This window comes from Idiotropiscis lumnitzeri, chromosome 12 (genome assembly GCF_059441095.1).
Source record: "Idiotropiscis lumnitzeri isolate Australia: NSW breed Sydney's pygmy pipehorse chromosome 12, RoL_Ilum_1.0, whole genome shotgun sequence".
Lineage (NCBI taxonomy): Eukaryota > Metazoa > Chordata > Actinopteri > Syngnathiformes > Syngnathidae > Idiotropiscis > Idiotropiscis lumnitzeri.
In genome coordinates this window covers 4,614,487-4,634,900 of record NC_142402.1, presented here as the reverse complement: position 1 = coordinate 4,634,900, position 20,414 = coordinate 4,614,487, and the positions used below count along the sequence as shown (strand labels likewise).

Sequence of the window (20,414 nt, the reverse complement as noted above, 5' to 3'; positions counted from 1 at the left end):
TGAGGAAGCAACATTCGCTACCTTCGCAAACTCTCACAAATGTTCACCGCTCAGTGGGATAGGGGCTTAAAAGATGTATGAGAACTTTTGGGTTTTAGGAAATAATGCATTATTGGTGTTACTTTTCTCATTCCTGGCACCCTCATAAGACTGATGGTCAAGATACATTGAGTCTACCAGCACTTTAGGCTAATGACATGAAAACAAGCAAGACCACATTTGTTGGCCTGCTTTAGTTTTTTATTTATTTATTTATTTATTTTACAATCTGTCAGAAGAGCATAGCTGTGTGCAACATGGGCAAAACTTTGCTCAACAGTGTTCATGGCAAGCCTATCCCCTTAATGTTGCAGCAAACACTAATTTTAGAGCTAACACTTCAAATACAAAAAAGTATAGTTTGTCTCAGTGACAGAAATACAGTAGAAATAGACTCCAATTAATATGAGGCCAGTGGGAGTATTGTGACAAAATATTTATCAAAATATTATTGCTATATGGGAACAGGAATTCATTCATCATTTTAAACTTTTTTTTTTACTTTTGTCCAAGGATATTTGAGAATTTTTACAGTTTCAGAATGTCATTGATATAGGGCAAAAAGTCGAACAATAACACATTTACATTCCAAGTGCCAAGGTTCGGTGTGGCGGAGAGGCAGGCGGACCCAAGCTCCGCAGGGAAGCAGGAGAAGCAGCAGGTCAAGCTAGAGAGCTATTATATGAACACAGAATTTGACTTAATATGAATCTATCCATAAAGATGGGTCAACGGCTAGTAACTCATTTTTCTGCATGCTGTTGCTCAGACCACCAGCTGTTTCAGTACATTATTCATTCTGATGGATTCATTTCTTCGCTGTTTTTGGGTGGCTCAGCTTTCATCACAGTCCAGATTGGTTACATGGCAACAAGGGAACAAAACAACCACTTTTTACAAAAACTGCCAGTGATTTTCAAATTTCACAAGCGGACTTGGTCAGCACACCATCACGACTAAGTTGAAAATTATGACCATTCAGCCACAAAATAAGAACATGTTCTACTTTGACCTTTAATTTCATTTTTGACAGGAATCTTATGTTAGCTATTAATCATATTCAATCTGATTCTCACTGGAAAATAGACGAATAATTCCAGAAAAGCCCTTTGGGGGACTCATGTTGCTGCTTTATTCCCCGCCCAGGCCAACATTTAAATAGTTTTTGCAGTATATGACAAGCTCACATATTGTGGTCCTACCGGTTCACAACATTACCACGTTATTTTAGCATGTTGCAATGTTTTCAAGCTTCTCTATCACTGAATTCTGCTGTGACACACAGCAATTCTAATTTTAGAGAAAAAGTAAAAACACACTGAGATTTAATGTTTAAGAAAAGAGATTTGTGCGCTCCAAGTAAAATCATTCTCAGGATTCGAATTTCAACACTAAAATCCTCAACAGTAGTGCGCAACAACAAGAGCTAGTAACTACAATAAATAAAGAGCGACTATTTGACTGATTAAGCCTAATGCAAATATTTCCACAGTTGGAAAAGGTCCTTATGAACATTTTAAAAAGTTGAAAATTGTTTAAAAATAATGTTACAGCTATGGTTGTAATCTAAATCACGAGTATTATTCTTGTACATCTCACCTGAAGTTTGATGGGAAGCATCCAATGTTTTAAAGAACCAACCGTGGAGCCGTTGGGCAGAACCACTGGGTCATGAAGATCCATGTCCGGGGTCAAGACACAAGTAGGGTAGCAAATGGCACCTGCACAGAAAAGAAACAATAAAACTCCTTGTTTGAATTTAAAGTTGACCTACTCATCACAGTGGCATCAGCTGTCACTATGAAATAATATGAATAAATTAAATGGACAGTTCTTGAAAAAAATACTGGATTGTGTAAGTTCATCCATGGAAGTGTGTGCTGGAACTCCAGAGACCTAAGTATTGTTATACAAGCAATTAAAAAGAGTTGGCCCAAGACATCACCACACGATGGGGGTCAGGGTTTATGAGCAGTCATCAACCAGCAGAAGAACGTGTAAATCCACCCACAACATCACCTGAACCTTAAGCAAGACACCAATACTCTGAATTGCTCCCTGGTGCTCAATTAACTCTCTGCTCGAGAATGTGTGACACAATTTGGGGAATATGCATGTATGACAATGAAAATAATAAATGTACTGACACATTCCAGCATCGCTCAAGTTAAAGTAAAAAGCAGTCCTCCACATAATTACTTCTATAAATAGTCAGTATTTAGTGAAAACAATAGTTTGGTATTGAGAAACTGGGGCGCAACAAAAAAAAAGAAGAAATAAATTGTTTTTAAATCACTCTTTTTGATTGTGTTGAACGTGATTTTATGGTGCAGATAAGTTCTGTCTTACAGCCGTTTCCATACGGTCACATTACACTGAGGTACTTCTTCGATCGGAAGTACGTAATCTGGTATCTGTCCTCGATTACTCTGATTGGCTGTTAGCTAGCAAGTTCCCACACAAATCTGCAACCACAGAATTTTCCACTGAATTCAAAACCATCCACAAAAACGTGATAAATCAACTGTCTGCATGGCTGAATTACTACTATTTATTATCATACTGTACGCAGTATGTTTACATTATCCAGGTGAAGTGGATAGTTTATACTTTGTTCAAATATGTGCTTTAATATAGTTCGCTCTCAAAGTTTGGTTCAATGTTTTGAATTTTATTCGTAATGCAAATATATCTGCCCAAGAGCGACAAAGACAATATTGATGCTGATTATTTTATAGCCACATTGTTTCACAGTGTTTTGGTTTTGCAAATAATTTCCTATAAAAAATCTTTACTTTATTTTACATAAATTTGCTTTATAACTCCTCATTTAGGTTGTTTTTTTTGTGTTTGTTTTTTTAAAGCTTAAAATCAACTTTTAAGACACAGAATTAGGAATTGCTCTCCGCAGAAACCAACACTTTTTCTCCACAGATTCCTGTGGCGACTAGCTAGCAAATCAGTGCATAAGGCAGAAGTAAACTATGAGATAGCACACTAAAGCTAAGAAGGATGAAAGAAAATCATGCAAGTAAATGAATCTCAACAAAATGCTACTTTTTACTTAGTGTGCATGTGTGCTTTTGCCCACCCACTTAATGATTTGTTGCGACCCCCTGACAGTCCAATGAAAAAGTTCTAGCAGCGCCCCTGGGGTCATGTGACACAAGTCACTCTGCCGAACCAAACTAGATCACACAAGCAGAATCTATACGGAATAAAAGTTGCAAGCCGAATGTAGTTCACTGTGTTTCTTCCTAACAAAATACAAAAAAAAAAGTTACAAAGTACTTTGCATTGAAACTACTTTGAAAATGTTATTTAAATAAATTAGGGCTGTCAATATTAAAGCGTTAACTCAAGATTAAGTTTTTGAAAAAATTCACGCAATTAAATATTTAACTCAGTAAACTTTGTTTTATTTACTTCAAAAATTAATTAGCATAGTTTGCAAAGCCAAATTCAATCACTGTACTATATTAGCTGTACATCTTTAGCACTTCATCTCAGAACAAAAGACTTTGCTCAAGTTACTATTGGGCCTTGCAAACTAAAACTGCTGGAGTGTGGTACTTACAACAAAATGCATTTGAGAATCCTTTCTAAGAAGTATTCCTGGATCGTATTCAAGGATCAAAGAAAGCTATTAGAACAGTCTTTGATTTAAAATACAATTCATATTTTTATTTTTATTTTACATTATTTACAAGATATTATTCAATTAAATACCTGTTAAAAGCTTCCCAAAAAATAGTAGTAGAAAAAATTGGATTAATCGCAATTAATTAAGGATTTTTTTGAAGATTAATTAGTTTAAAAAAATGTAATCGCTTGGCAACACTAAAATAAATTCAAATGAGTAAATGTAGCTGCTTACTAGACACCTCTTCATTTATAAAATGCTTTTACACCATCAATGACCAGGCTATGTCTTAGACAGTTTGCCCCAAAACAAGATCATCTGCAATGTGAATTTTACTCACCAATATTAAAGCCCTCATCACAGCTATACGTTACAGAGTTTAGATCAGTGGGAGCAGAACAGAATCCTTGGAGCCTGGAGCACATGGTAAACTGGGCTGTCCATTCACCATCCTTAGTGCAGCGAATCACACTCTGGAAGCCAGCAAAGTAAATCACAATATTCAGTAATTCTTCATGTAAAATAGAATATGGTTCACTTCAAAAGAAGCGGAAAGAAAAGGAGACTTTGGTGTGAAAACACAACAAGGAAATATTTATTACCAAACAAACAAAAAACAGACTCATTTTTTTTGTTGGGGGAAATCGGCAGTATCTGCTAACGTGTAGTTTGTGTTGTTATATTGACAATGAATGGCTTTGATCATCAAGCCAAGCAAAGACAAAAGACAGGCATTCCTGTTCTGTGAACAGCCAGAAAACTCATAGCTTAATATAAAACATTTTAATATGCAACATAAGTCAATCCAAAACAAGTTTAAATCAGTAGAGCAAATCTTAAAAATGCTGCAACGATTACCTGCACAACCGTCGTAGTATTGTAAGTACAACACCACTGATCACTTTATCTCTGCTCAGAGCTGTCATTGGGTGGTACTACTGTACAATGATAGCCTCACATTACCGAATTCCTCGCATACTTTGCAGATACAGGTCTTGTTACAGCTCCAGCTGTTGTGAAATGCACTATATAAATAAAGTTGTATTGTATTCTGATTATAATAAATAAATAAATAAATAAAGGTGATTCTGATTATAATTCTGACATACACTTACATTCAAACATGCACTTTCCACAGACATTTACACACTCACATCCCAAACTCCATTATATTGTTTTAAGTTATTTATTGGTTACAATAAATCATTCAATTGGCCCATGTTGCTGTCTGCATCCCCTCATTTTGCCACAGGCTTTGAGCTGAACTGTGACAAATGATAAACAGGATGGTCACATGCCATGCACTCATTGACAATTCAATCGAACAAAACATGGCTTTCATGCCGTTGCCGACTTTCTGCAACTGTCTAACTCACATTTTCACTTGCATCTGGACACTGCAGGGTACAGAGTGTGTCATAGTAGAGGCCATTGGTGCATATATACATGCCCTGGAAAACATCAGGTAAGGATGGGCAAGATACGGGCTCACATGAGGCATCCTCCCACTGCCCGTCCTCTCGGCACTCAGACTTGAAGTATTTCCTAAAAACAAGAGAGGTATAAAGAAAAACTCCGTGACCGATTATTATCTTTTTTGAAAATCCAACAAATCCAAAAACAAGATAGGGAAGGTAAAATTTAAAGTGGGCTGAGCTGATTTGCATTTCGACCTTTGGGGCGTAATCTGATGCTGTGTTTCAATGAGTTGGGATTACCTGAGCCTGAGGTACTCTTTTTCACTTTAAAACACTTTATTTAGAACTGCAAACAGACAAACGCCGCAGAATATGTACATGGACATACACTCAATAACGCCCCACCCCCTCACACACACGCACACGCGCACACAACCTTTTCCATTATCCTTTGACTGTTTCAATAACAAAAACATACAAAGCCACAGAGGACCTCCCACTCGCCAGTAAATACCATTTCCATTATATGCCATCAATTGCGTGAATGCAACAGTACTGCGTGTGCTATAGCATAAAGTCATATGGGTTGATGTGTCAAAGGCAAGACAGCCTGTTTGAAGCTCTTTCACAGCTGCTGCTGTTCACTTTCACACGTTGAACTAATAAAGCATCAGGGGTTATTAAAATGTTTACACAATTGCTTGAGAAAGTGAAACTCATAAAGATACCAAGTTACAAACAGATCTTAACGTGAAGTTGTTTATCACCTTACTAAATGGAAATTTTATACATCATTAAAAACACATGATTATATTTTATTGGTTTCATATCATAATAAATGCTTGTTTAATAAGTACATTGAGGAAATTAAGATTTACAGCATATTTTACACATGAACTCAACATGATAACTCCCAAAACAGACTGTAGCATGTAACAAAAGATTATCTGAAACAGGGTACAAAGCTGTCTTAAAAACGGTCTTGCCTTTGTGTGGCAATGTAAAATTAAAAATGGTACACATGACACCAGACTGTAATGTGAGCCCGCTGAAAATAAAGAAACTTACATTGCATTGCATTGTAAATGGATACAAGATTAATCACATCTTTGGATCAGCAAAAGCACCAAAACTCACCTTGGGGTCTTATTTTTGAGAGTCCCCAATACATTGAAGCCTGGGTTGCATTTGAAACGGCAGGTGGAGCCAACATCATGGCTTGAGGACAGGCACTCTGCCGTCAGCAGCTTGGCGTTAGGGATGTTTGGAACCTCCGGGCACTCGATCTTACAGTAAGCCTCTGGAAAAGACCACAGACCATCCTCCAAACATACCAACCTGTCATTGTCACCTAAGAATACAGAGAAGATGAAAGACAGGAGATATAAGAGAGGGAAAAGGGAGCAAGACAGTTTCTGTAATGGAAATGATGTTTCTCACAAGCAAACTTGTCCTTGGTCGCATGAATTCAGAAAAATTGATGTTCCTTCATTATCGACTGTATAGGGAAGTTGCTAAATCAGTAATCTAATGAGGCTAGAGATCATGTAATCACAATAATCTTAACCCAATTTAGAATCTAGAGTGAACTTTGTTTTGGGTAATTGCGGGGTTCCGTTATTGAAAATTCAACCCTCCATCTATTTCTACACCATTCACCATGTTCAGGGAATTCATTGACTCCACCCTGGACTGGTCGTCAGTCAAAGACAGGACACATCCAGGGACAGAAAAACAATTGTATTAACACAGTCACTGAGTGGGAACTGCAGGTGGCCAGGTGAACCACAACTGCATCAGTGACTCTTTTTAAGACCTCCCTTTTATTATTATATATTATTGTAATTTATTATTTATTTCATTTATCCGAAGCGGCTAATGTATTTAATAATCTGTCTTTCGGGCTAAATTTAGCTATTGTGGCTTTTAATCGGGTGTGCTTGCTAACTGTTAAAAGTATATAGCACCAATGTTGTTGTTGAAAGATTATGTTCTGATTTGGTCTTTATTTTATTCTGTTCTCTATTTTCTGCCACCTCATTAACAAGCTCACTGCGTTTTATTGATGATGAGACGTCAATGTAATTTTTTTTTTCATCATTCTTCAAGGCATTTTCACTAAAATTATTGTTGTATTTAAAATCATATATTTTGTGGCAAATACTACTGTCACCCTGACAATCGAGGTACATAAAAATAACATTTGAAGCCACAAACATTTTTCTGTGAGACAACACTGCAAATCATTTCAAAACTTTGTTGTTGTTTTTTTTTATCCTGTTCATTGCCCAAACCTGTCCTTGTGGCACTTACACATCACTGGTTCTGCCTACTGTCATTCTCCAATCCCTCATTCAAATTTGCCTTGTAATAATGTGTGGATTGGATTTGTGGAACCCAAAAGAGTTAGCACAAATGAACAACCTGCAAATTGAACTCTAAGACAAAATAGTACACAGAGAAACAAGTAGGTCACATCGTGGACTGATTTGTCTCAGATAACATTCTTGTTTTCCTTTATGGCTTAGTCCTGTGATAATACAGAGAGGAAAACTTCATGCATGCAAAGGCCAAAAATAATATACTTTTTCATTCTTCACATGGAACATGAATGTTGAGTATAAGTGGAGAGTACCGACATTCAAAAGTGATCATACAAGTATTGGCTCTAATAGTTGAAAATAATCAGTTTAGACATGCTGGCACAGGTATAATCAAAATGTATTAGTTGTACTTGGTACTGGATATAGTATCATGACTCATGACAAGCGTACCGGTCTTTGGTTGATGCGGAATGGAGTCCAAAAATATGTAACCAAAAGCCACAAATTTAATTATTTCTTCACAATCTGTTTTCAGATCACAAAAATTGGGGTCGTACTGCTGACTCCACAATGACATTTGAGCATTCTCTGCAGCTTGTCGACCACTGACAAGTTAGCGTGCATCATATTTGTTCATTCTGATCATTTCAAGAACATACTGACTCCAGAAAACTAGGAATATCTGAGAAAAAATGGAACGTAAGATATAGGAGTGTCCCAATCCGATAATGTGTATCGGATCGGGTCCACATATCAGCCAAAAAAAAAATAAAAAATGGATCGGATTTTATCAGACTACATCCAAATGTCCGATATTGGCACTCATGGACAAGTAGTGGGTATTAAAATAGTGCAGACTTAAATGGACTACAGTACAAATTGACATGTTGACGAACACTTTTAACACCCCACAGGGGATCACGCGACCACCGGGATATGCATGCATGACTGCCGGTGCCGGTACTAGATGTGGACGGGTTGCTTTGCCTTTGATGGCAAGCAGGCTTGCTAATGACGTCACACTTTAATCACGTATTTCTCAAATATATTAGAAGAAAATAGCATGCACTGATTCTTTTATTGTGAAAGCACTATATTTCAAATGTTCTACCATATCAGAATTGTGTTTACAGGACAAGCCATTCATTAAACAAAAAAAGATGAACCACACCATTGACAAGAACATAGCTTGGACGTTCAATCCACTTGAAATCAGAATCATTGACACTAAGTACTTAAATCAGATTTTCAAATGAATCCTGAAGCAGCAATGCAAATCGCTTGAAACTTTTTTTTAATCTTTATTTTTGTATTTCCTTGCCTGTGTCATGTCTACCGTTCTACTGTGTGGACTGTGGGGAGGGGGTAACTCAGCGGGACCTTTCCTGTTTAAATAAAGGTCACATTCATTTATTAATTCATTAATTATCGAGCAAATAAATTAACTGATGATTGATTAACTATTTTATAGTCAGTTGGTTATTTAATTAATAAATAATTATTTGATTGATTGAGTGATTGAAATGATGAATTAATTAATTAGATAGGTAATTAATGACGGACTGAAGTGATTAATGTTGCAATTATTGGAGTGATTCGTTAATTGATGATTTTTTTTATTACTAAATCATTCATCAATTATTGACATGCTGAATTAATTATATTAATTTTTCTTTTCCTTTCAGCTTTTCCCTTAAGGGGTCGCCACAGCAAATAAGTTTCCTCCATCCTCTGCATCCTCTGCTCTCACCCCAACTATTTTCATGTCCTTTTTGACTGCATCCATAAACCTGATCTTTGGTCTTCCTCGAGACCTCTTGCCTGGCACTTGGAAACTCAGCATTCCTCTGCCAATATACTTACTAGCCTCTAACATGTGCTGTCCCTCTGATGTACTCATTCCTGATCCTATCCATCATGGTCACTCCCAAAGAGAACCTCAGCATCTTCCTCTCTGCCACGTCCAGCTCTGCCTAGTGTCTTTTCTTCAGTGGTAACTGTATCCAGACCAGACAACATTGCTGGTCTCACCACAGTTCTATAAATCTTTCCTTTCATTTTAGCTGAAACTCTTCAATCGCACATCACACCTGACACTTTTCCCCACCCGTTCCAACTAGCCTGCACACGCTTGAATTAATTTGTTAATTAAGTAACTTTGTTTATGATTGGAGTCATTAATTAAATAATAAATTAAAGTATAACCAGTAGAAACTTATTGATGAAGAAAAGTGATTTGCTTATCTCTGGTGTCTCAAATGAGGACATTTCCATTTTGGGCACAAAGAACAACGCTGATATAACTGTGATGTCATTTTCAGCCGACAGCAAGTGGCAAAATGGCCCGCCCTTGAGGTGGGAAAAAAGAGGTGTATTTTGATGCTTTAATTCAGATTCCACAAACACAATATATTAATCAGAATGCCATGTTTAGACTAGTGTGTTTGTGCAGAGAACATTTGATTGTAAAGAAAATGTTACAGTCCCAAAGTTGATTATTTATGAGACAAACTATTCAATCAAGAACACAAACTACTCTTGAAAATGTTGTGATTTACCTTGAAGTATGGCTGGTGAGCCACAAGTAAATGAGCACTGCTTTCCATAGGTCGTTCCCCAGGGACAACTGTATATGGCATGGTAGACGTGAGACAGATCAGGCAGGCCACAGTCGACAGGCTGGCAGCGAACTGCACGATTCCATAAACCATGCAAACATTCCATCTCTGTCTGTCTCTGCAAGAAGTGGAGGCACAAAAGTGAGAGGGATAGTATCATCAAAATAGTATTTTCTCCAGTAATGAAATCACTTCATACTACAACGGACATTCTGACTTAGGGTCCTTTTTAACACTTGTAAAGCACTCACATAATGTTTAAAAAAAAAGTGTTTTTATTCATGATACGTTTCCTAAAATTGTCTCGCTGGGCTTGTTCCATCACCAAGTAGCTCATTCCAGATTTTAGACTCAGTTTTCACAAGTAAATCATAGGCACATAATTTACTGTCAGCATTTCTATAGAAGCATAAAAGTGTAATGTGTTGCCACATTTGTCAATAATTGGTTAGCACCAATCCATTTTTTTTTTTTTTTAATTAATCCATTTATTGCTTTAGAGTCACTGATGGTGTAGTGGTACATTCGCCTGACTTGTGTGCAGGCAGAGTGGGTTTAGTTCCCACTCAGTGACATTTCTGCCCTGTAACTGGTTGGTGACCTGTTCAGGCTGCAGTGAGCCTTTCGCCCGTAGTCATCTGGGATAGGCTCTAGCACCCTCCCGTGACCCTGTACAGGAAAAGCGGTGTGGATAATGACATGACATTTATTGCTTTAGTAAGCAATTTTGTGTATGAATGTTTGTGTGAATGGGTGAACGTGAAGCTTTATAAAGCACTCTGGGCACCATATGATGCAAAGTCCTACATTGACCATTTAAATATATCCAGACTCATATGAAATGTACAACCTTGATTGAGAGGTGAGTCAACCGGCTCACACTTCACAAATCAGCAGCATTGCACCTTCTTCATCTATTTTTAATGAAAAACAATTCAAGTGCACTTTGTTTTGGGGGGTAAGTAAGGAATTTAAAAACTCCAAAACCCGAAACTCATCCACTTTCAGTGACTTAAATTCAACAGACACTACATATGCGCCTATGCCCGCGATGGGCAATACAATATAATACAACTTTATTTCTATAGCGAATTTCACAACAGCACATTCCACATTGGGTAATATAAATTAACGGGAAATCAGCACACCTGAACTATACAATTGTGTGAAGTAGGGAAGTCGTTAATTACCATAATGTAGCTTCTACATTAAAATCTAATTAAATTTCATTCACATATGGATCTTCAAAAAAAATAACATTGAGTAAATAAACTACATAAACTGCATAAATTTTCACAATGCTCAAATCACCATGAAGTTCTGACGTTATTAGTGTAAACAGGTTCAGGGAAGTGACAGACGCAAATCTGAGCAAAATCAGTAGAAAAATGTTGTATTCATATCACTCCTGAAAGTCGCGGCCAATTTTTTGTTACCTGTCAGTGGGATTTTGCTTTTACAGTATCATTAGCACTGACGATGCTTTTTAAAACAAAGCATGTCTGGTATTGAAATATCCAATGTGAGTAGAGTCATTCTTTTTCTTGTTCATTTATTTTTACAATGTCATACGCTTGCTGCTTAAGCAACATGTTCATTCAGGGTACTTTCACAATGTCAGGAAATTACACACCGCGCAAATCAACACATTCATCTTTTTTTTTTCCAGATTGTTTTTTAGTCCAGTTCTAGCCTCGAGTTGAGAAGAGTTAAACTTGAGAGACATGTCACTGTGAAGGCATATCCAATTGGAGAGAGGTGAGCGGGGTGATAAAGATGTATTAACAGAACAAGACCAACAAGGGGGTGAAGCATCCATTTCACTTCCTGGCAGACCGCTAAGCAACAACTAAAAAATATGGGGAGGAGGCTTGCATAAGAGTACCAGATTCGCTGCGTGCCCCCCGCCATGGTAAACACAAGCTGAAGCCTGAACTCATGAACCATTGCTCCAATCAGTGAATATCTTCATAATCCTATATCATAAAGGAGAAAAAGAAATAACACCATTGACCCTAGTTTCTTTGCAGGGCCTTCAAAACTCATCTTGGTAGTGTTATTCAACCAAGGTGCTCAATTGAGCCTAACATCCCTAATGCCTCTCACCTCACAAGCTTGAAATTTTACCCTCAAGTTTACACAATAGCCTGTGAACGGGAGTTTTAAACGCTGACACAATGATGACGGAAAGCAAACTTTCTCTGCAATGTTCGTGTTGTATTTATAATCTGTACATGGATCACAGTATAAAGCCAACATGTAGCACTGTAAAACATAAGATATTATTCATTGTACCTGGTGTGGAGGAATTTCCCTCCCGTTAAGGACAGCGACGCTAAAACCGAAGTGACACTGAACAGTGCAGTGTGATGACTGCCCGCCTCCTATACACCTGCAAGGACACAGTTCTATTTTAATCAGTGTGCACATTACCAACATAACTTCCCTTTGTTTCACAGGGCCTACCTGACAGATGCATGATCTATCTGCGGTGGGCTGCAGCTGTCCATTTGACATGTCTGTGTTAAACAGCTATTGCAGGAACACATTACGGGAGCAGAGGTACAAAAAAAAAAGAGAGCGATTAGAATCTTGGCCGATCTAGCCTTGATATTGGAACCCATAGTATTAGTTGTTTGAGAAGTGATTCCAAGACAAATAGCATGATGTTTTATATTCAGTTTGGGTATATTCATATTGTTATGTAGTGTGTTGCACGCAGGTAGCTGTGGGAGAGCCCACCCTCTGATGCGCACCCAGTCACGGCGAAGGTGCTGAAGTGGCATGACGTCCTCAGGGCTACGCCCCCGATTGCCACAGAGGAGGAGGAGAAGAGGAGGATAACAGATGAGGTGAGGAAGAAAGGCTGAGAGAGGTCATGGGTCACGTTAACCACCAACGGGTTCCGATGGCACGAGAGGTTATGTGTGCCTTAAATGAAAATACTTCATTGAGTTGCATATATAATACACACGCATATGACAACTGTGTACGTATTTAATATTTAGCTTGCAGTTTTCTTAATCTTGATGACAATATAATTATTTTTCTCATGACTGCATGCAAGTTCTGTAAAACCAAATTACCTAATGAATGATTTTTTCCAACAGTATCAGAAAGCAGGATTGTGGCAGTCCTCTGGCAGTTTTCCCCGCTCCATGATCCATCTGAAGCCAGATAGACAATGACAGAAGCTGCCACTCCGGAATGGGCAAATCCGACCTTTGATAGTAGTAGGGGAAAAAAACATTTAAAATACCTTTGTCCAATACAGATATTTTCATATCGAAGTATCATCACTATAAAGAGTACAACATAAACACAACTAAAAATGTGTCACTCATTTGGAATCGGTCGATGTCACTTGTTTTTAAGTTAAGAAATGAACACCAACCAATTCATCTCCCTTGCCATCCCACTCTTATTCATCCAGGCTTAAGTCACTTATCTAAAACCAGATCTTGCAGATTTTTCTGGTCTGAAGCATTCAGGGGTGAGTTTATCACAATACCAAAGAAATAGGAGATCAGCAATGATTTTAGAGAGAGAATTATTGCTGCCCATCAATCTGGGGAGGATTCTAAAGGCCATTTATTCTTTGTTTCAAACATTATTTTATGGTGAAAAAATATCAGAGAAAATATACAAGTAGATGCTTGTGTTTTAGTACTAGTCAACGTGGCATTCATGTTCACCCTAAGATCAGACTTGCAAAAATGTAAAGAGACAGTGAAAACAAAATGTTCTAATAGGAATTAATAAAACTTGAAACGAAAATACATAACAGGCCAAACCAAAAGATTGTTTTTATTTGTTTGATTTGTATGACAATCAAGTGACTGAAATGATTAAAGACAAAGTATAGTCACCCATACACATTCTGAAAAGGAAGAGCAGTTACAAATGTGGCTTACCTTGAGCCAAAATGGATGTTCTAGGTCATTACTTGTGTCAGAATCAGCTGTGCAAGGGAACCATGCATCCGTGGGCAGTTTTTCCCTCACATCCATGTACTGGTACCTACAAAGCTTCACAGAGGGAAAATATAAAGCAGGTTTTAAACACTCCATTTCAAAATTATTGCGATAACCATTTGCTTTTTTGAATGAAAATATTTGAATTTGACGTCAAAAGATTACTTAAGGGACACAAAATCAACAGGTCAGACTTGAGACCGGCGTTGTATGTTGTGCACATCTGGATCGGACACCCAACTTAAAAGATTACAATAGATCATAACTTTGACATTATTTGTCACAAAACACATTTATAGGTGAACAAATATATTTGAACAGAAAGGGCTCTACTTTGTGAACCGCGTAAATAAAGCAGGGTGTATTCGACCCAGCGTTGGTAACCCAAAGCAAGACACCTGACCTGTGAGAGGGACGGCTACACCGCTGTGGAAGTGGCCACAGCTGACTTGACTCAAAACATATCCTCTCATTTCCTTTCACTTCGGCATGCTTGTGTTTTAGTCTCAACATGATGGCAGAGCGCACATCTAAATACCCACCCATCGCATCAAGTGGCACACCGACACTCAATTTTTGGTGCACTCTGAATTAGGGCCGGACGATTAATCGATCAAAATGTAATAATGATTTTGATATTTGTTTCTCCCGATCTTAATACGTTATAATGGAAGAAAAATTATTCATGTGCACAATGGCGTGGAGCTCTTGCAAGTTCTCGACGTTGTGAAAGTACCTTGAATGCACCTTGTTGCTTACCTAGCAAGTTTGTAGTGTATGTGATTTTGCTGTCCCTGGGCGTGCTTTAAGATGTTTAACGACACCCAGTTGGAGTTTGTTGTAAAACAAAAACAATTGCACACATTGAATATTTAAATACAACACATGTTTTAAAATATCGCGAATGCAAATGTTAAAGTAATAAGAATAATAAAAATAGATTTAATATAGAACACACTTTAAATGTAATATCCAGTTCAAATGCAAACGGGGGCGGCACGGTAGGCAACTGGTTAGCACGATGCCCACACAGTGCAGAGCTTGTGGCTGGTCTTCCTGTTTGGAGTTTGCATGTTCCCCCCCGTGCCTGCGTGGGTTTCCTCCGGGTACCCCGGTTTCCTCCCACATTCCAAAAACATGCATGATAGGTTGATTGGACACTCTAAATTACCCTTAGGTATGAATGTGAGGGCGGATGGTTGTTCGTTTTTGTGTGCACGGTGATTGGCTGGCAGCCAGTTCAGGATGTACCCTACCAACTGCCTGAAGACAGCTGGGATTGGCAGCAGCACTCCCCACAACCCATGTGAGTCAAGTGGTTCAGATAATGGTTGGATGGAAATGCTAATGGGAAATAAGCATCAAGTTTGATGTACGGCCGACAGGTGAGACCGGGTGGCTGACTCGCTATTTATTCGTACTGGCTCCAAACATCTGTTCAGTCATAAGCCAAGTATTCTGATTAAAATACGTTTATTGGATATATTAAATGTGGAATGCAAATGGTAAAGAAAAAAAATGGTAGTAAACAGCTTTTCTGAGTTAATCTTGTAGTCCTACTTGTCTACCCTGCACTTAGGGGCAATCAGTGGCCTAATGAAATTAAGCTCCTTCCCTCACCGTAACATACGAGGATGGCGCCAAAGCAATACTTTTATATTTAACATTGGCTTTGGTCTCTGCACCAAAACTTCAAATATATGAGTTTGTCAGTTAATAATGAAGAATAGTTTTTCAAAAAATAAAATATATATTGAATAGGCAAAGTTGCAAATGCCAAACTGCAGATATGCAGGAATTCCCTAAGATGTTAATTTTCAATTAGTGCAAAGTTGTCTGTGGTCTACAAATAAATCTTTTTGGTGGTGTAAGGTTCACTTTAGCTCAAGCAATACAAGACTTAATAAGAAAACATGAAATTTAAATGAAACATATCTTCTTGACCCTTTCATTTCGTCTGCTACTCAAGGAACACCATCTCTGATTGGCTGACAAGTTTTAGTTAGAAAATATCCATCAATGAAAAACCTGATTGATCTTCAAATCAACACATTAAAATTGCTATGACTTTTTAAATGATGTCACTTGCCTTAAAAAGTCACCTTAAATAGTGCAAAAAAAACATTATTTGTGAGAGCCGTTACTTAAGTAATCAGTTGTTTGGTTTTTTTGTAAATTTGTTTGGAGGATTTCAGCTGTGTTTGAAATGCTCATTGCACTTTTTTTAATTCCACAATCAAATGAATTATTAAAAACATCCAGGGTCTACCAAAAACCGCCATTTGGAGCTTACAATTGAAATCTAATGGTTTACGTGTCATACTTTTTTATATGATGGTTCACCAGTGGCAGCATGTGCGGGGCAGTGAACACGTTCCTGATGAGAAGCTGTAGCAGTCGATGCCCATTGGTCTGTGTAACCCAGAGGTGTAAAATAACCGCAGTCCTGAACGCTGGAAACCCGTTCGAACTCTTCACACACGCCGTCCCCATCAAAAACGTAACATTGGCTGGGTTCACCTATTGGAAAAAGAACATATTAAAGAAGGATTTATTAAAGAATAAATATCCCGATTTCCAAATCTGGCAGGATATTTTATCCAAATCTCTCTGCCAGTGAACCAAATTTGAGCAAATCGAAATTATATTTATGACAACTTTGCAATACATGCCTTTGCGACAACAGACAAGACCACACCAGGACAATTTTGCTCGGTTCTCATTTTGGCTGGATTTACACCCGAGGTTCACAATTCAGATATACGTCATGGCAGTATAAAGAGAAATAAATATCAACCGAGGCCAACCAAATGCTACGTAATATTAATTGTGTGCGTGATTTTATTAATTCTCTTTATTTCAATTTCATCACTGCCCAATATTGATGGTTGTGTAGTTTAAATGTGCATCCATCCGTCCATCCTTTTTTCGATAGTGCTTACTCTCTAAGGGTTATTGGTCAGCTGGAGTCTGTCCCAGCAAGAAGCGGGTTACAAATTGAACGGTTAGTGTTATTAATTTGTATTTTAAATGACTGCTTTCACTGTCATTGTTATTGAATTAATGCTGTTTTATATTGTACTGTATGTGAAGCGATTTGTTACAGCTGCAGCTATGAATTGCACCGCAACTAAAGTTGTATTGTAGGATGGCCGAGTGGTCTAAGGCGCCGCGTTCAGGACCCAGTCTCCCCAGGAGGCCTGGGTTCGAATCTCGAATTTCCCCATTGTGGGACTAATAAAGGCAATATTATTATTATTATTGTATTGCTTGACAGCCAATCGCAAACACCTGAAAGAGTACATTAAAGAGAAATTAGAAGAAAATAAATGGCTATGCAGAGGGCCTAAAAGAGGAGTAGGGAAGCATTGGACAACAGATTGTGCAGTGTATTTTGGTAAGCATTTTCTTTTAAACAAGTCATTTATTATTATTTTGTTAACATGATTTATTACCTCCAATTCTTTTATTGCTGGGCTGTTATTTTTCCAAAGTCATTGTTTGTCTTATTACTCATTGTTTTATACTCAGTTTGCATATATCGTTTGTTATTAATATGAACTGCTGCTCAAAACTACTTCTCATTGCTTATTTTTTAAATAAATGTCACATTTTTATTGCACCCACCCCCAAAAACAAAGAATGAAGCCGTTGGTCATATTATATGATTTTGGGGTAGTTTAACTTTGGAGGCACGTAAACTGCTTTGCGTGATAACGATAGACAGGTGCTACGTACAGTATATAAAAGAGGCAACAAATAAAAAGGGTCACTTTCTCTTCTTCATAGATTTTAATTAAAAGCCTACTGATATGCATCCAAATGTATCAAGGACCCCAACAAAGATGAACTGCAGAACGCGCTTACACTAACCAGTGCACACTTTTGCCAGACACTCTTCTTGAGACTCACCAATGCAGTTGAAGCCCTTCTCCTTGTAACACTTCTTAGAGCAGCCATCGCTATCTATCAGATTACCATCATCACATTCTTCTGCCCTGCAGAGACAGTAGTCACTATCAGCTTGGTACTCTAGATTGCAGATTCACAAAGTCGTCATTCAACTGTGCATACCCTTGAATGGCACCGTCTCCGCAGTAGGACTTCCCATGAGTGTAAAAAAGTGATGGGGAGGAATCGCTGAGAAGACCATCAATCTCCACCTGAATCGTGTATTCATACCGTTCTCCCCTTGTTACAGTTCTGGAGAGAAAATCGTTTATTTGGGTTTAGATATATGGCTTCATGCTACACAACAGCTTTACACATTTCTATAAAGCACTGATATTGATGTTGGGCTTACAGCATATGTTGATTTGTGATATAGGAAACCGTGAATTCATCCAGCATGTTGTTTATTCACACCTCCTCAGCAGACCACCATGGAGTAGCATGCAAAGTTGTTGAACTCGGCTGTATGTCAAACTACCGTTTCCAAGTCTTATGTTGAATAAACAGCATAAATGTCTACACCCCCCTTTTTTAGCTTCAGTACAAAAATAAAATGTTATAAAGGATAACACTGGACTCTCGGTCAACATATGATGCAGCATCACAATACAGTCTAAACAGTCTTGAGATTATACCTTTAAAAGGTTCAACAAAAAAATAATTACGAACATAATTAGAAATATAAACGTGCATGCACAGCATAACAAGCGCAAGCACAAAGAAAAATTGTTCATATCTCATCATGTTCTAGACTTCTCGTGTCCTTGCTGTGTTTGGAATCTCACGACTTGGTTTTGTACGAGAGAAACAAGAGGCTTGCCGGTCTTGTCGTAACAACGTTCCTGGGCTCTATGATTCTTTGTCCGTTGAGCTTTAATCAAGGCAGGTGGCTTTGCAATTGGCTTTAACAGCGCTTTGGAGACTTGTCAGAGTTCGTCTGGACGGACGGTGTTTGTGCAGGTGACCCTAAGGTCTGGTCTTGGGGCACGTTTGTAAGTGTAACAGGTTAAGGTATAAGTCTGTATTTTCTCTTTTAGTTTTCTCCACAAATCTTTTTACACTTCTCACGGCTTTCACTCAAACCTTTAGATTGTGGATATTCTGAACTGCTTTTTACGTAGTGAAGTCTCAAGATCTTGCAAAGTCAACAAAGATCTGACTTGTGTATTGCGTGCCATTGTGAGTAGAGCTTCAGTGGGATGCCGTGGATTGAAAAGTGATGTTTCAGTTTGATGATTACACACAAGGACGCAACAATAAACCAGAGGAGGTCTGGTACTGTGTGTAGTTTTAGTGATTCTTTTGTTTGTGTGGTTTCAGGCTGTTGCAGATGCAGCATGCCTGAATAACATCCTCAATGTCCTCAATCATTAGAGCCCAAAACGCACATTCCCTCACTTTTCTTTTGTTAATTCCATGCCAGGGGTGCCATCTGTGTTATGCTTTTGGATATTCCTAATGCAGGTATGTAGAAATGACCGTTCTATTTCCTTTCATTCCGATTTTGGCATTGATGGTGAGTTTATCACGATAACCAAAGTATGCTTGTATTTCCTCTATAAGTGTGCATATGTGTCTTGTTCATCCATCTTGGATGAGGCCAATGAGTGTCAGGGTTGTGTCTGGAGCTGAGTGATTACGAAGCTCCTCAAGCTGTCGCTGAGACGTCAGCTGAAGTGCCATGATTTTGAACTCATTTTGCTCTTCATTCTGAAGACTCACGTAAGGTTCCGGTGCGCGGGAGAGAGTGCAATACAAAGCAATACATTTCTTTTTGAAAGATTAAGACAAACATGAAGCAGGCGGCAGTCGAGTAGTTCAGTGAAGCCCCCATCGTGCAAAATGCCTTTGACCCTAACGTTACAAAAGAAAATGTCTGCCCTACAACTGCCCTTCACAAAAGGCTTTCTTAAAGGTCGAAAGCCATGACTGATGCGATAAATAAAACAATAGGCCAGCTAACCCCGACGATTAGGTGGATATTAAAATGATGCGGAGTCTTACAATCCGTGAAACATGAGGGTCTTTCAGCAAAGAAGCATCACAGGGATCAATTTTAAACAAACGAGTCAACTTAATCTCGCGAACTATACTATTTTCACTCATTATTGTTGAAAAATAACATCCAGAAGTTAAATAGAAATGACAATTACGCCAGCTTCCGCAGAACGAAGAAACGGACGTCGTTTTGCCACATTACAATACTTCTTGGACAGCGTGGCTTAGTGGTAGAGCGGTTGTTTCCCAAACTAGACGTTGTGGTTTTGATCCCCGGCCATTGTGACCATGTTGAAGTATCCTTGAGCAAGATACTGAAATCCCAGTTGCTCCTGAGGGTATGTCAGTCGGTAGTTGAGGTATAATGTGAATAATAATAATGTGAAGCGCTTTGAGTAGCGACGGTAGAAAAGTACCAGTGACAGCCCATTTACCATTGTCAAACATAA

The 20,414-nt window shown here is 38.2% G+C and overlaps 1 protein-coding gene across 1 annotated transcript in view; it reads right to left on the bottom strand.

Annotated features, from left to right (window-relative positions):
- The window catches only part of pappa2 (pappalysin 2), a 63,393-nt gene that overhangs the window by 11,489 nt on the left and 31,490 nt on the right, over positions 1 to 20,414 (bottom strand). The window contains exons 12-24 of the mRNA XM_088311788.1: positions 18,091 to 18,219; positions 17,929 to 18,014; positions 16,340 to 16,536; positions 13,957 to 14,070; positions 13,129 to 13,264; positions 12,799 to 12,973; positions 12,509 to 12,574; positions 12,338 to 12,434; positions 9,983 to 10,160; positions 6,238 to 6,451; positions 5,059 to 5,227; positions 4,023 to 4,155; positions 1,639 to 1,760 (exon numbers count right to left, since the gene is read on the bottom strand). Coding sequence (XP_088167914.1) covers positions 1,639 to 1,760; positions 4,023 to 4,155; positions 5,059 to 5,227; positions 6,238 to 6,451; positions 9,983 to 10,160; positions 12,338 to 12,434; positions 12,509 to 12,574; positions 12,799 to 12,973; positions 13,129 to 13,264; positions 13,957 to 14,070; positions 16,340 to 16,536; positions 17,929 to 18,014; positions 18,091 to 18,219 — 1,816 coding nt within the window. The remainder of the gene's footprint in view (positions 1 to 1,638; positions 1,761 to 4,022; positions 4,156 to 5,058; positions 5,228 to 6,237; positions 6,452 to 9,982; positions 10,161 to 12,337; positions 12,435 to 12,508; positions 12,575 to 12,798; positions 12,974 to 13,128; positions 13,265 to 13,956; positions 14,071 to 16,339; positions 16,537 to 17,928; positions 18,015 to 18,090; positions 18,220 to 20,414) is intronic.